The following is a 13,768-nucleotide window of genomic DNA, read 5'->3' as shown; positions in this document are numbered from 1 at the left end:
CCTCCTAAGGGTAGAAACTCAAAAATGGACGCACGAGTGTGATCAGTGTTGTATATTTATTGGCTTCTTACACGAGAGAAGCAGGGGCTAGCTATTCGCTTCACAGGCAGTGAGCAAAAGCGGTAAACAATGGTGAGTGACCTCGAAACATGCGACATTAAGGCTACCTTGTCACTGCGGGCGGCTAAATTCTAGGTTTTTAGCCGTGATGTCGCTTCCCGTCAAGCTCGATTCAAACTGGGGACCACCGCAACCAAGACGGCCGCCACCGCCACCACAAGCGGCACAAGGTTCCAAGCTCCCGCATCATCCTGAAAGTCAGCAAGGAGAGAACAGCGTCGGCGGCGGCAGCGAAAGCGAGCGGTGACGGCCTTTTACGGGCAACGACAGGAAGTGACGCACGCGTACGACCCGACCAGCGGTTCTCAGGCCGTACCTTCTCCCGTTTTCTAGGACGCCAGCTCCTCCCACCAGCACCACATCAAGGCCACTATGACAATGACGCCTAGCAGGGGGGCCGACGCGAGGGGGGGCTCGACGCGGCCACGCTGAGAACGACACACAAGGAATGAAGCAAGGAAGCGGCCGTGTGTGACACGTCGAGAGGAGGGAGGCCAGGGCCGATCGGGTGACAGGTGGTGAGGAGGTGGCGACATCACACGGGAGAAGGAGGTGGGGTTTTTTCTTGCTCTACCTTATGTCTTTTACAAATTTTTCATTCAATTCATTTGTTTAATTCATTCAAAAAGATTTGGTGTCATTCATTTCAAGTTTGCATGCCACTTCCCGAACAAGCGAGCCCTCCTCACCTGCGCCCTCTCGCCCTGCAGCCGCCGCAGTTCCGCCTTGCAGAGACACAGCTCTTCCTCCAGGGCGGCGCACTCCTGCCGGCTGTCGTCATGGAGACGCTGCAGCGAGCCCAGCGAACGCTTCACGTGCTCGCACTGAAGCAAACGGAGCGACGCGTAAACGCGCCTCCGTTACGAGCGGAGCGCCTGGCGTTGTGATGACCGACGGACGGACGGACGGACGGACTCTACCTCGCTCTGCGCCCGGAGCCCGGCGTCCTGGGCTCGCTGCACCTGCACCTCAAGTTCTTGGACGTCTGGAAGACTGACAGGGGGGCGGAACACACCGACGTAGGCGTCGTCCTGCGTCCTGGCACAAAAAAAAAACAAACAACCAAGAGCTTCGGTTGCGATTGCCAGTTGCCGACGGCTGCGTGCTTTTCCAGCGGGGTGCTCACACCCAGGCCGGCCGCTCTTGCTCTTCTTGTTTCACTTTGCAGCTCAGCTCTCGGTTGGCGTTCCTTAGCAGAAGACGCTGGCGGCTCAGAGAGGCAAACTCCTCCTCCAGGCCTGCTGCGTCTCCACCTTCAGGTGACATGACAATCATTCTTGCCATCGACACCAATAATCGATCTAGTACAGGACTCCTGACGGGCCAGTGCTGTCGGCTACCGTAGCGATCCTCTCCGTCGCTCTCCGACCCGAGGGCGGCGACCTCGGCCTCGTGCCGGCCTGCCGCGTCGCGCTGCAGCTGGGCCCGGATGCGACACAGCTCCTCCTGCAGGCAAGCGATGTCGTTCTCCCGCTCGGCCGCCGCCTCCTCGCTGGCTTCCTGCAGCGCCAGTGTCTCCTCCTCAGCCCGGCACAGCTCCGCCTGGGCCTCCTCCAGCTCGCTCTGCTTCTCCTGCCGCGCTATGGCAAGTTCCCGCCGGACGCCCGCCAGCTCCACTGGGAGCGGTCGGGACCGAGGTTAGAGCAATCGGAACCAACCAAAGTGCTTTAGGATAGCCGGTACCTTTGAGAGCTTCCATTTGTCTGCCGAACGTTTCCGCCTGGTGGGCCCGAGCCAATCGCTCATCCTCCAACATGGCTGACAAAAACATCGATAAGAACATCAGGAAGAAATGTGAATAGCAACCGTCCATTAAAGCCTCTCACTGCGCATTTCCACAAAGTTCTCCCGGTGCCTCTGTGAATCTTGCCGCGTCTCCTCCAGCACCACGAGCAGCTCCACCATCCGAACGCGGAGCTCGTCCACGCCCATCTCTTCATCGTCCTCGTCAAATTCATCTTCCGTCTTCTCACACGTGTCGTCCTTCAGCTGGCCTGGGAAACATTGAGTCGAAAGACATTTTGAAATGAAGGACGGACGGACAGACAGACAGACAGACAGACAGACTGCTCTCATAAAGATGACTGGAATGATCTCTCTCACACACACACAACTGATTTGTTTTTGGTGCAATTTGCTTCCACTGACCGCAAGAGTCCAGGACCTCCTCGATGAGGGGGGGTAGCCGCAGTCCGTCCATGTTTGAAGGCTCCTCAAGCCACGGACAGGTTGCTATCCTGAAGACTTGATCCGCATCATCGGCCTAGCCGCCGTCATCAAGTACATGTTTATTAGCAGTGATGAATACTGACGGCCATTCCACGATTTGACATTGGATCCCGGGTACAGCCTGCCTTTCTGGCATTCTGGTGCATTGTCAACAGGGATTGATAGAGCCTGATGAGAACAACCACTCAGAATAATGTACTCTTGTGCTCAAGTTCACATCAGCAGTGACGTCAGCGAGTTGTTCTCCGACGTGCACTGTTGATGTGCTGGTTGCCATGGAGACGTGAACGACCTTTAACATGCTCGTCATCTATTAGCATATGATGTAAATATGATGGTAGCATGACGTGACGATGAATGATTTTACCTGCGGACTTGGTGCTGCAGCTCCTCTTCATCATCGTCATCATCGTCATCATCATCGAAGTGACGCCGACGAGACGTCACACCATCCCTGACGTCATCATTAACTCTTTGCCGACGACTCAACCAGCGTAATATGATCACATATAACGATTTAACTGCTTTTGTACTCACATTATACTGTATAAAAACTAGTGAATGACTCTTTGTTTATAGGTCAGGGAGCTCAACTCGGACGGGCGCGTTATTCAATACGTCATCGCTGTCGCATATTTACTACGTTTGCGAAGACGTCACCTGCGGAAACTGCTGCACATACCGAACAAACGAATTACAATCGCAGCGTACATTTATGGCGCATTGCACTCAATGAAACGAAACTTCAACAACAACAACAACAAAAACGTCTCCATAACGACATTTTCTTTGTTTGAAGTTCATGACAACGCTATACGTCCCGCCAGCATTATTCTTCTCATACTTTGCTCACTACCTCCGCCTTGTGGCGTAAATGCAAATCGGTCGACTATGCGATCTTTCAGAACAAACCACAAATTATGCTCCAATACAAGTAAATCACTGCTTATGTTTCAGAATTTTTGTTAGCTATAATTCTGGTCAAACTGACATTTTCTCAAACGGGGGTAAAAACAAAAGTATTTCTGATCATGAGTAACAGGATTGAGAAAATCATGTGTTAGTTGGAGCGCGTCCTGGAAGGCATATCGGCTGACTCGCGCGGCCACTCCCCTTTAACGTGTTTTACTCCAGTCCGTGCCCTTTAATTCCTCATCGATCCCGGTCCGGCCGACCGCCCGACCGACCGTTTGTGCGTGTTTGTGTACTTGTGTGTCAGAGAGCGAGAGAGCGTGTGTAAAGTTTCACTTCTATCCGAGGTGACGCTCAGCTGGCAAGGCAAGTCTTCTCATCTGTCCGCCGGGGACACGCTTGGGCTTTATCGCGCAAAAATAAGAAGATTTTGGAGCACACGCGATGACCGGCCGGCAATTGTTAGCTTAGCTGCGATAGCAAGTGAACGTGCGCCGGAATTAGCCTGCTAAAGCTCACGTTAGCACGGGAAGATAACAGCTGTTGGTTGATGTTATTTTACATTTGGGGTGTGTTGACTTGGCATCGCTTCGGGCGCCCGCTTCCGCTTCGCTGTACCAATCGCCTCATCAAGTCAAAGGTTAGATGGCCGCAAATCATAGCACGCAGGCGCCCCCCCCAGCTGTCGGAGTCTGATTGGCTGGCTGACTGGCTGGCTGACAGTCCAGTGCTGTCTGCAGGTCACAACCTGGACTGGTCACCAGTCAATGTCGGGCCACTTGGAGACAAACTGGACTGGTTTGCCGATCTGAGACTGCACATGCAGGATAGTCAAAAGAATTGAGTGGTCACCAGCCAATCACAAGATCATTCTCTGCTGATCTGCAACAACAACGACCGCCGCGGGCGATCGGCAACGAAAGCTATCGATCGACGTACGCCCATGGCGGACTTTTCCATGGAAATGGACCAATGGCGATTGTTCACGATATGCATCTGTATGATTGTTTGACTTTGTGAAGGCAGCCGAGCGACCCCAGGGTGGCAGTTTTTGAGCATCGCAAGTCGGAATGCGCTTTGCGGCTTACGGGCCCTTAAGCTGTTCTTTTCATAACGGCGCTCTTGTTTTGCCGCCCTTTCGATACCATTCCTGCAAACGTGTGACCGGCAGTGACGAGCGTTTGCATCGTTCACAGTCCAGATTTGGTGCACTTTCAACATCCGCTTTCCGCGGCTTGGGCACATGACAAAAAGGGGAAGTCGAGCGCTCGAATCACGTTCCTCCACAAAAGTTCTCATTTTTATCAGCTGTACAAAAGATTTGTTTGATTTTGGTAGAAGAAAGAACAAGGTTAGCGCCGCGACGACTTTCTGAGCTTAGCGTTTGACGAGATTAAAACGAAAGAAGAGTTTGCTCTGCGTTTGACAGGAAAACGTGCCCCAAAGCCCTCTCAAAAGTCCCGCCGGCCTCTCCACATGGCGGGACGCTAAGTCGCCGGGGTGAGCATGCGGCACTGGCCCGGTGTGTCCAGCTGGTGGCGCCGCTGAGCGAGCCATGGACGAGTTTAGCGGCAGGACGTACGGCACCAGCGGCCTGGACAACAGACCTCTGTTTGGGGAGACGTCAGCACGGGTAGGATGACGCTCATGACATGACTTTGCAAGGATGGGGGCGGAGCTCCTGCGCGCGTTCGCAAGCGCTCTAGAGTCACGTGCCGAAACGCATTTTTTGGTTTTGGGTCTCAGGATCGCATCATCAACTTGGCAGTGGGAGGATTTACGTCCCTGGTTGTGCTGGTACGTGCGTCCGCTTCGCCACGCTTTACCATGTACTCGAAAGCGTGTCGGGAGAAATGGCGGCGGGCGGGCTGACGTTTTTACCTTGCAGGTGACGGTGGTCAGCTCTTTTGTTTTCCCGTCGTTGCCTCCGCGGCCGCTCAACGTTTTCTTTGCCGTTTGCATCCTGCTTGCCTGCGGATCCACCATTTTGCTGGTACAAACAAAACAACAACTCCTGATTGTGATTCAAAGAAAGGAGCAAGCAAAAAGAAAACAAGTGCTCACATTTGGCGTTTCCCTCTCAGATCTTCTGGTACCGCCAAGGCGACCTGGAGCCCAAATTCCGCAACCTGATCTACTACAAGCTGGCGTCCATTGTGTTGCTGTGTCTTTGTGCCAACCTCTACTTCCACGACGTGAGGTGAGCCGCCAGCTGGATGGGACGGGACGGGACGGACGCCCTCGCCCCGATGGTGGAGAATGGACGCGTTTACACGCCGCACAACACGCAAGGAAAGCTACACTCAAAACGTCGTCCTCACGTCACTTTGTGAAGGTCTCGCACACGTGTGCACAACATTCCGGTCAGTCAGCCCTTGAACGCCATGGCTTTCTTTTTTCTTTTTCGTGGATTATTGTAACCTTGGCAACAAAACTGGGTCAACAGTTTTTTGCTTGCCATCAAATTGAAGGCGATGTCGCACACTGGTACCGTGACTGCCGACTTTTCAAGTTGCGCCAAAATGCCAATTTGTACTTCTGCCTCACTATCAGTACGCGAGTGTGCAGAGAGGCCACAAACTCGTCGTGTTGAGGACAAAGCGTCGACTAGTGCACGGACTTCCCCAATCAATGTTCAAAGAGAAGCATGCGGCCAGTGGTTACCAGCCACGATGCAACTTTTTTTTTTTTTTTTTTTTTTTCCCTCGTACGCCAAACGTCAAGTTTTCCGCACGTCGCGTAGCAGGCAGACACGTTTGCACGAATTGCGCACAAGAAGGAAGACGAGACGCCGACCTCGGTCGGCGCTTGGGAGCGCAAAGGAGCAAACCCTCCCTGCTCTGCTTCCTTCGCCTGTTCCCACCCACCAAAACACCACAAAGGATTTTCTTACACGAGACACTTTTAATGCTTTCCTCGTTCGAAACAAGCGACAAGTTTGTGCTCACCGCGACTTTAAGATTGTCAAAGCCGTGTTTTTCTTTTGTTTTTATTTAATATTTGACACAATAAATACAAGTAACCTGAAGCCGAGAGTCTGCGTTTCTTCTTCATCTCGTCACGAGCCAGAAATGGAGTCGTAAAAAAAATGGCACTTAACTTGAAAGCGTGCTCATGTCTCAAAAGCCCGGCGGCTCCAGCTCAACGTCACGGTCCTAATCGCAACCGTCCTGGTTCTCCAAGATGGGATCTGAGGACAAAAGGTGGCGGCGGCGGTGGGCGTTGAGGTCCATCCACATCATGTGGCGCGACGGGCCTCACCTGTCAGCGTGCCGCTGATGTCGGGAGGGGACACGATCAGGACGGCGCCGCCCGGGGCCAACACGGCGGCGTCGGTCGGAGTCAGTCGCTAATTGACAACACGTGATAAGGCCAATGACAGCAATTTGAGCATGGTTTTTTTTTTTTTTTTTTTTTTTTTTTAAACGCTCTAACATGACAAGATGGCACAATCTCAATCGGTGAGTAGTATGTCGGGGCACCTTGTCAGCGAAGTCGTCCGTCATTGGCTCCTCCCTCTTGGTTGCGGCTTTTTCCAAATTTTCCAGGAGAGCAGAAGCGTGGAGATGCTCGTCCTGCCGCCGGCCCTCCGTCTCCACCAGCAGCTCGTCGGAGGCGGCGTCCGCCGCCGCCACCGTCTGGATGATGACGCCGTCGCCGGCGCACAGGCCGTCGGTCTATAAAAGCCAGTGCTTATGACCCCAGCCGCGCGCAAGGTTGACATTTGGACGCACCCACCGCCAGGCCGTGCAGGATGATGTGCTCGTGCGGCGCCGAGGAGGAGGAGCCGGCCGTCAAGGTGAGCGTGCTGTTGTTGGCCAGGCTGAGGGGCAGGCCCTGGTTGGAGGTGCTCTGCAGGAAGTACGTGCCCGGCGTGCCGGTGGGCTGTAGCTGAAACGACTGACGGACAAAGAACATCACGAGAGGCGCAGAAGGGAAGAACCCCAAAAAGTTGAACCTTCATTTACCGGAAGAATCTCAAAGGCCTGCAGCGTCCCGCCGTTGAGCGTGATGGTCTCTCCCTCGCCGCCGCCGCCGACCGCTGAGTCTGAGGAGGCAAGCGACTGAACGGTCGGAGCTCGGGCTGCGAAGGCGGCGCCGGGTCTCACCCAAGTGTGCCATCTGCAGCGGGATCTGCAGGGGAATCTGCAGCGCCGCCATGGCGCCGCTTTCCTCCGAGCGGCCTAGGCGCGCCTGGAGCGAGGGGGCGGCGGAGCTCGATACGCCCGCCGACTGCGAGGACGACATCAACTCGTGGAGGGCCTTTAACAAGACTGCAAACGAGATGAGATCGTCCCAACTCTGTCATCACGAGACGAGCTTTTTAATCATGTCGTTGACTAGAACTTTTTTTTTTTTTTTTCTTCCTCTCCACATAGTTGATGACATTTCTCTCTTGCAACAGCGGCGCACCCGGGAATGGGATCTCCTTGTGGTTGGCGACCTGTCTCTTGATGCTCCACCACTTGGAGCGCAGCCACTGGGGCGAACGCACGCTGCTCCAACCGCCCGCCAGCTCTTCCCACTTGATCTCATTCTCATCCGCCACCTCCAGCTCCAAAATCCTGCGACGCGGAACAAAGCACCTCACTCGGACGAATATTTGTACTTGTGTTATACTGCCCCCTGATGGCCACGCAATGGAAGCAAAGCCACTCTTGTGACGTGCAAATTTACCTGCGCGTGAGGCCGAGGTCGTCGTCTTTGGTCCATTCGGTGCCGCCGCTGTGCTTCCAGTTGAGGTAGTTGAGCCACTTGGAGCGACACTGCTTCTCCGAGCGCGTGCCCACCCGGGCGGCCACCGAGGCCCAGGACACGCCCCCGGTCACCGCCGAGCCCGGAGCGCTGGCCGCCATCTCGTACACTACCTGAGCCAGGCGGCGCTCCTCCTCCTCGCTCCACTTGCCTACGCAAACAACTTGCTAGCGCCGCGTCGTGGAGGCGCCGAGCGGACAGGCCGGAACCCGACAAAAGGCCTCAGTTTGCGGCGGCGGCGGCGCACCCGTGTTGCAGGTGTCCTTCAGCAGCCGACAGCGGTCCTTGACGGACGAGGCGCTGCGGCCCAGCGCCGCGCCGATGGTGGCCCAGTCGTTGCCGTGGCGATCCCGCAGCCTGAACATTCCCCCCCCAACTCAGCACGACCCAAAAGCTCTCAGGGATGAAGATGACGACTACTCACCCTTTTAATTTCTCAATCTCTCCTGGCGTGTACCTGACCACACACACACACACACACGGCAGAGGCGAGACGTTGGCCCGCGCCTTCCTCACGACGGCCGCGCTGGTCTCACCTGCCGACGTGGTTGCGGTTGTCGTACATGCGCAGGACTCGTCTGTAGACGGCAAAGAGCGGCCTGTTGAGGCCCAGCGCCACCGAGCGGTAAAAGTCTTTGCGCTCCTCTTTGGACATGTCGAAGATGATCTCGGCCGGGTCGTCGATGCCTCGGCCCTGAGGCGCGCACACGCAAAGATGAACGGGTTAGGGTGGTTCCACGCGGCGAGCGAGCGCAGAAGGCAACCTTGACGTATTGTTCGATGTTGCTGATGAGAAGGTCGATCTCCTCTTTGGACCACATGCCTTGTTTCCACTTGTGACCTGGAAGCGAGGACGAAAAGTAGCGATTTGCCACCCTGTTGCTGTCAAAGTGCCATTTTGTACCTTTGTTGGTGAGCGTGTCTTTGTCCTCTTTGGTGGTGAACCAGGCCTGACTGACGGCCGACACTTGGGCCTTCCCATTGGGCGGCGCGGCGGCGCCGACGTCGTCGCTGTCGCACAGCGCCTTCGCCGACGAGAACACCGCTGTGAGTCGGTCGCGGCCTCGGGTCCGCGAGTCGCACGACCTTCCACCGACCTGAACGGGAGCCGCACCCTCTCGAGCGACAGTGTCATTGGCCGCCGTCGTCGTCGTCACGGTGACCTCGAAGCTCTTGCGGCTGTCGGCCACTGAAGCGAGACAAAGGCATCGCGTCGTATTAGAAGGTAAAGAATATTTTCTATCCATTTCATTGATTAAAAACGGATTGAACTATGATGCAAATAATGCTTGTCCGCAGCACACGCGTGACATCCCCGCTGTCTCGGGCTGAGCGCCTCACTCACCCGGCACGGCGATGAGCGAGAAGGACGCGTCCGAGTCTTGGGCCGACTCGCGCGCTTTCTTTTCCCGGGGCTCGCCCTCGTCATCTGCGCACGCACGACAAGCCACGCCACGTGAAGCTGAGGATGAGAATGCGGACGGCGACGTACCGTCGGCGGGGCAGTGCAGGACGATGCTGCCGTCGCTGTCCTGCGTCAGCGTCAGCGACTTGAGCGTCTCCATGGGCGCGGCGCCGTGCTGCTCCTCCGCCACCGCCGCGCTCATCGCTCGCCTGTGACCCACCAAAATGTCACATTAACACGCGTGCGAGACGAGCACTTGAAAGAACTTGATTCCAAATAAAAAAAGGTGGTCAAAATATTCAATAGTTATCCATTGATTGAACCACGTTGTCCTAATTCAAAGAAAACAAAAAGCAAAGTAGGTGTGATTGTTTCATTTTTATTGAAATATATCAATAACAAGTCTTTGGAAAGTGTCTTTCAGAAGGTTTGAGCGCTTTTGGAGGAGTTAACTGTGTTTAAAGCGTGTGAGTGGAGTCCTTTTTACTAGTCTGGTTCTCAATAGGTTCGAGTAAACCGGTCAATGGCGCCCTCTGCTGTTTACGCCTGAAACTGACTTTAGTTCGGGGAAAACGACGCCAAACAAATAGAAATGACTATTTCTATCCGTACACGCTACAAAGTGGCCAATGGTTTTTACTCATCACTTTGTGTACTGCATATGTGTACACGTTTGACTTTATCATGTTGTGTTTAGCATGAGACACACATGCTTGAAATGCACAGTATGCCAAATCGCCGCTGACGCTAAAAGGCAGGTAGTGTTGGAGCTGTCGTCTACAAAGTAAAACAAAAGCCAAAACTAAACAAAACCGCAAAACATTTCCGTTGAAAATCTTTAGCATCCAATAGACTCGCCCGATACACCAAAAGACGAAAAAGCTACAGCGCCATTTTCTTGAACAAGGGGCCGTTGATGGCGTCTGGCGTGAACCGAGCTATCTATTTGACAGGTTGTGCGCGGTGTGGAACTTCTCCGAGGCAACTCGTGCTTTCGCGCGGGGACGAGAAAGTCATTTTTGCCTTTTGAATGAGTTACTTACTTCCTGTTTTTGGTCCGGGAACTTGCTAGTTACCAGGATGAACATAAGTGCCAGGATGCACGACGTCAAGATGGGGGCCAACGGGTTGCCATCTAGCTGTAATACCCGTCTATTTATAGCGAACCCCACATATGACCAATTACTGTCAATTACTACAATTACGATTGAATGATTACAAGGGTGCTTTAATGACCGTTAAGACACATCCTAATATAACATACGCTGAAACTGTTCACTTACGAAAGACGGATTTTTTGGCCTATTAGTGAGACATGGCAACCACGCAGTCCGTACGAAAATGTACTCCCCTGCAAACAAGAGTTTCTCTCGCATTAATACGAATTAAGCAAAATAAAGTGTCAGTGCTTGTTTATAGTGTTTTATAGCTAACGTATGTTTTTTGTTTTTAGCACCATAGATTTACTACTAACATATTTGTGATTTTTTTTTTGTATGGTTCCGTCGTTGTTTGCAGCGGAATCTAAAGACGTACGGAACGTTCAAGTTACAGAAATCTAATTGTGCACTTTTCGATTAGGAAATGGAAGAAAAAGCGTTGAAAATGTAAGTCATAGCACCGACAAATGCACGCACGCGATATAATAGTAAGCTTGCACTCCACTTGCGATGTTATTTATTGAAGTCGGCGTGCAGTACGCTCTTGTCGGCAGGCAGACTGTTCAAGCTGTTGTTCCTTTGCAGCTTGGTGTGCGGGGACGTCGAAGGCAAGCTCGGAGCTCTCTTCAGCAGAGTGCAAAGCATCCAGAAGAAGACTGGACAATTTGACGTGAGCTGGAGGCGCACCACACTGTCCAGATGTCAACACAGCATTCGTTGTAAGCGTGCGCTCGTTTTGTTGCAGTTACTTCTGTGCGTTGGGGAATTCTTTGCATCGACCCTGGAAGCCGAGGAAGAGTGGCAGCAGTACAAAACCGGAGCAAAGAAAGGTACGAGCAGCACACTCACTCGCACTTGTCGGGAAGGTCTTTAAGGTCAAGCGGTGTGCTCCCTCAGCTCCCATTCCCACGTACATCCTGGGAGCAGGAAGCCAGGAAACGGCCAAGAAGTTCCCCGGTGCAGACGGTTGCGAGCTGGCTGACAACATGACATATTTGGGTCAGAAATAACGTGCCGTCGGACTTCAGGTTTGGGTCCGGGCTCCGACAAACGCATCCCTGTGCTCCAGGTCGCCGGGGGGTGTTCACTGGGGTGTCGGGCCTGCAGATCGCCTACGTCAGCGGGCGCGAGGCTCCGCTGGAGCCGGCGCCAGCTCACTGCTTCACTCCAAAAGATCTGACGGCCCTGCTGGACCCGCTGACTGCCGGCGGCCATTTCCGAGGCGTCGACATCCTGCTGACCTCGCAGTGGCCCCGGGGGGTGTGGCACTATGCAAACAACCCGGTCGGTAATCACTCACAAGCACATTCCTCTTTAGTCAAAGTTTGGTTGCTTATAAAAAGAAAATTGCACTCACATTTCCTTGGGCTCTTTTCACCTGCTAATGAAACGCCCGTCACAGGAAGTCAACACAAAATCCTGCGGAAGCAGCGCCATCGCAGAGCTGGCTGACAAACTCAAGCCGAGATACCATTTTGCGGCACTAGAGGGCGCTCACTATGAAAGGTTACCATACAGGTGAGGTGGAGCTCAAAAACCTGATGGTTCCACTTGCTGATGATCACCATTTTGTCCCCCTCTTCAGGAATCACGTCATCCTGCAGGAAACAGCTCAGCATGTCACTCGTTTCATCGCCTTGGCCACAGTCAACAACATTGCCAAGAAGAAGGTGCGAGGACTCTTTTTATTGGAATGTTTTCAGCTCATGTTGAAAGGTGTCGAAACCGGGTGTGTCGGCACAGTACCTGTACGCCTTCAACATCATCCCCATGAAGACGATGGCTCCGTCGGAGCTGGTCAAGCAGCCGCCGGACGTGACAGAGAACCCGTACAGGCGGGTCACCAAAGACAAGGATACGCTGAAGAGCAGCTCGGGCCTCACAGAGGAGGAGGTGCGAGCGTCACCGCGTCACGCTGCCGTCGGGCCGGGCCGCGTCAACGGGACTTGTCCGCTTGTCTGCTGTCCAGGCGCCGAGCACTCAGTTCTTCTTTGACCTCAGCGAGGGTCGCGGGGGTCTCGGGGGTCGCGGGCGCGGTGGCAGGAAGAGGCCACTAGAGGGCGACTGGTCGGCACGCAAGCAACCTCGCAAGCAGCGTAGGTCACAGCAGATCTTTCAACTCGCCCCAAAAAGTAGCAAGCAGGCATCAAGTGGCCCTAACGCTTTTGTGCAGCTCTCCCCCCTGGCGAGTGCTGGTTCTGCCTGGCGAGTCCTCAGGTGGAGAAACATCTGGTGGTCAGCATCGGGACACACGTGAGTCCCCCGGGGTGGGGGGGGGGGGGTTGGATCTCGCGGCCGACCTGGGGTCTTAACGCTACTCGATGCCGCAGTGCTACCTGGCGCTGGCCAAAGGCGGGCTGAACACAGGGCACGTGCTCATCCTGCCCATCGGACACTACCAGTCCACAGTGGAGCTGGCCTCCGAGGTGCTGCAGGAGATGGATAAGTACAAGGAGGCGCTCAGGAGCTTCTACAAGAGCCGCGGCCAGCGCTGTGTCCTCTTTGAGAGGAACTACAGGAGCCAGCACCTGCAGCTTCAGGTAGTGCAGAGAGGAGCGACCGCGTTGGCTCGGCTACCGGCTCGACGTTTCAGCTGGTTTTGTGGGCTCAGGTGGTGCCGGTGCCGCTGGATCGCTGCACCACCGACGACATCAAGGAGGCTTTTGTGCTGCAGGCTCAGGAGCAGCAGATGGAGCTGATGGAGATTCCGCAACACAGCGATCTCAAGCAGGTAATCCGCACCGCCGTGCCCCCTCCGCTCCGCTGACTCAAAGCCACGCCCACCCGTGCACGCAGATTGCCCCGCCCGGCACCCCATACTTCTACGTGGAGCTGGATGCTGGGGAGAAGCTCTTCTACCGTATCCGGAGGAATTTCCCGCTGCAGTTTGGAAGGTGGGGAACGCCACCTCGTGGACGGCCGCTTGCTGCACCACGTCCGCTTGCTGCACCACGTCCGCATGACCCGCTTTGTCTGCAGGGAGGTTCTGGCCAGCGAGGCGTTGCTCAACATTCCCACGCGAGCCGACTGGAAGGAGTGCAAACAGAGCCGAGCGGAGGAGGAGGGGGCGTGCGCGCAGCTCAGAGACGCCTTCCAACCGTTCGACTTTGCCTGGGAAGATTGAAGCTTTTTTCTTTTTCTAAAAAGTGTAAATAAAGTCAGATTTTCAATACTTGTTTGGTTTTGT

The 13,768-nt window shown here is 54.5% G+C and overlaps 4 protein-coding genes across 12 annotated transcripts; 2 read left to right on the top strand and 2 right to left on the bottom strand.

Moving 5' to 3' along the window:
• Positions 1–42: 42 nt before the first annotated feature.
• On the bottom strand, positions 43–3,294 carry LOC147040506 (uncharacterized). Of its 4 annotated transcripts, none has more exons than XM_085902062.1 (9): positions 2,717–3,294; positions 2,269–2,383; positions 1,947–2,114; positions 1,804–1,878; positions 1,247–1,736; positions 1,041–1,158; positions 810–944; positions 437–548; positions 43–311 (listed from the first exon to the last, which is right to left on the bottom strand). In XM_085902062.1, the coding sequence occupies exons 2-8, from the start codon at positions 2,318–2,320 to the stop codon at positions 450–452; spliced, it is 1,137 nt and encodes a 378-aa protein (XP_085758188.1). In that variant the 5' UTR covers positions 2,321–2,383; positions 2,717–3,294; the 3' UTR covers positions 43–311; positions 437–449. The 4 variants fall into 4 exon arrangements, with proteins under 4 accessions (XP_085758188.1, XP_085758190.1, XP_085758186.1 ...); XM_085902064.1 differs by lacking the exon at positions 2,717–3,294 and having other exon boundaries at positions 1,247–1,373; positions 1,461–1,736; positions 2,269–2,701; XM_085902060.1 differs by lacking the exon at positions 2,717–3,294 and having other exon boundaries at positions 2,269–2,704.
• Positions 3,295–3,353: 59 nt separating this feature from the next.
• tmem243b (transmembrane protein 243, mitochondrial b) lies at positions 3,354–6,289 on the top strand. 2 transcript variants are annotated; one of them, XM_085902068.1, is made up of 5 exons: positions 3,354–3,627; positions 4,691–4,894; positions 5,008–5,058; positions 5,150–5,254; positions 5,346–6,289. In XM_085902068.1, exons 2-5 carry the CDS (start codon positions 4,817–4,819, stop codon positions 5,463–5,465), a joined length of 354 nt encoding a protein of 117 aa, XP_085758194.1. In that variant the 5' UTR covers positions 3,354–3,627; positions 4,691–4,816; the 3' UTR covers positions 5,466–6,289. The 2 variants fall into 2 exon arrangements, with proteins under 2 accessions (XP_085758194.1, XP_085758195.1); XM_085902069.1 differs by lacking the exon at positions 3,354–3,627 and adding an exon at positions 3,639–4,612.
• On the bottom strand, positions 6,129–11,019 carry dmtf1 (cyclin D binding myb-like transcription factor 1). 4 transcript variants are annotated; one of them, XM_085902047.1, is made up of 17 exons: positions 10,465–11,013; positions 9,509–9,630; positions 9,362–9,445; positions 9,114–9,205; positions 8,921–9,041; positions 8,781–8,857; positions 8,553–8,710; positions 8,441–8,473; positions 8,264–8,373; positions 7,939–8,167; positions 7,675–7,826; positions 7,371–7,535; positions 7,230–7,309; positions 7,000–7,161; positions 6,744–6,938; positions 6,523–6,610; positions 6,145–6,451 (listed from the first exon to the last, which is right to left on the bottom strand). In XM_085902047.1, exons 2-17 carry the CDS (start codon positions 9,621–9,623, stop codon positions 6,417–6,419), a joined length of 1,896 nt encoding a protein of 631 aa, XP_085758173.1. In that variant the 5' UTR covers positions 9,624–9,630; positions 10,465–11,013; the 3' UTR covers positions 6,145–6,416. The 4 variants fall into 4 exon arrangements, 3 of the variants coding, with proteins under 3 accessions (XP_085758174.1, XP_085758172.1, XP_085758173.1); XR_015063095.1 differs by having other exon boundaries at positions 6,129–6,451; positions 6,996–7,161; positions 9,362–9,630; positions 10,465–11,019; XM_085902048.1 differs by having other exon boundaries at positions 6,132–6,451; positions 8,921–9,205; positions 10,465–10,491.
• Positions 10,786–13,768, top strand: cwf19l1 (CWF19 like cell cycle control factor 1). Of its 2 annotated transcripts, XM_085902049.1 has the most exons (15): positions 10,786–10,822; positions 10,940–11,028; positions 11,167–11,251; positions 11,327–11,411; positions 11,479–11,580; positions 11,651–11,865; positions 11,984–12,099; positions 12,167–12,251; positions 12,325–12,474; positions 12,551–12,677; positions 12,755–12,834; positions 12,912–13,121; positions 13,193–13,312; positions 13,378–13,475; positions 13,561–13,766. In XM_085902049.1, the coding sequence occupies exons 2-15, from the start codon at positions 11,006–11,008 to the stop codon at positions 13,703–13,705; spliced, it is 1,641 nt and encodes a 546-aa protein (XP_085758175.1). In that variant the 5' UTR covers positions 10,786–10,822; positions 10,940–11,005; the 3' UTR covers positions 13,706–13,766. The 2 variants fall into 2 exon arrangements, with proteins under 2 accessions (XP_085758175.1, XP_085758176.1); XM_085902050.1 differs by lacking the exon at positions 10,786–10,822 and having other exon boundaries at positions 10,991–11,028; positions 13,561–13,768.

This window comes from Syngnathus leptorhynchus, chromosome 21, assembly GCF_054491065.1.
Source record: "Syngnathus leptorhynchus isolate UIUO chromosome 21, UIUO_Slep, whole genome shotgun sequence".
Lineage (NCBI taxonomy): Eukaryota > Metazoa > Chordata > Actinopteri > Syngnathiformes > Syngnathidae > Syngnathus > Syngnathus leptorhynchus.
Note: the sequence above shows the minus strand (reverse complement) of the source record. Positions and strands in the feature narration are given on the sequence as shown.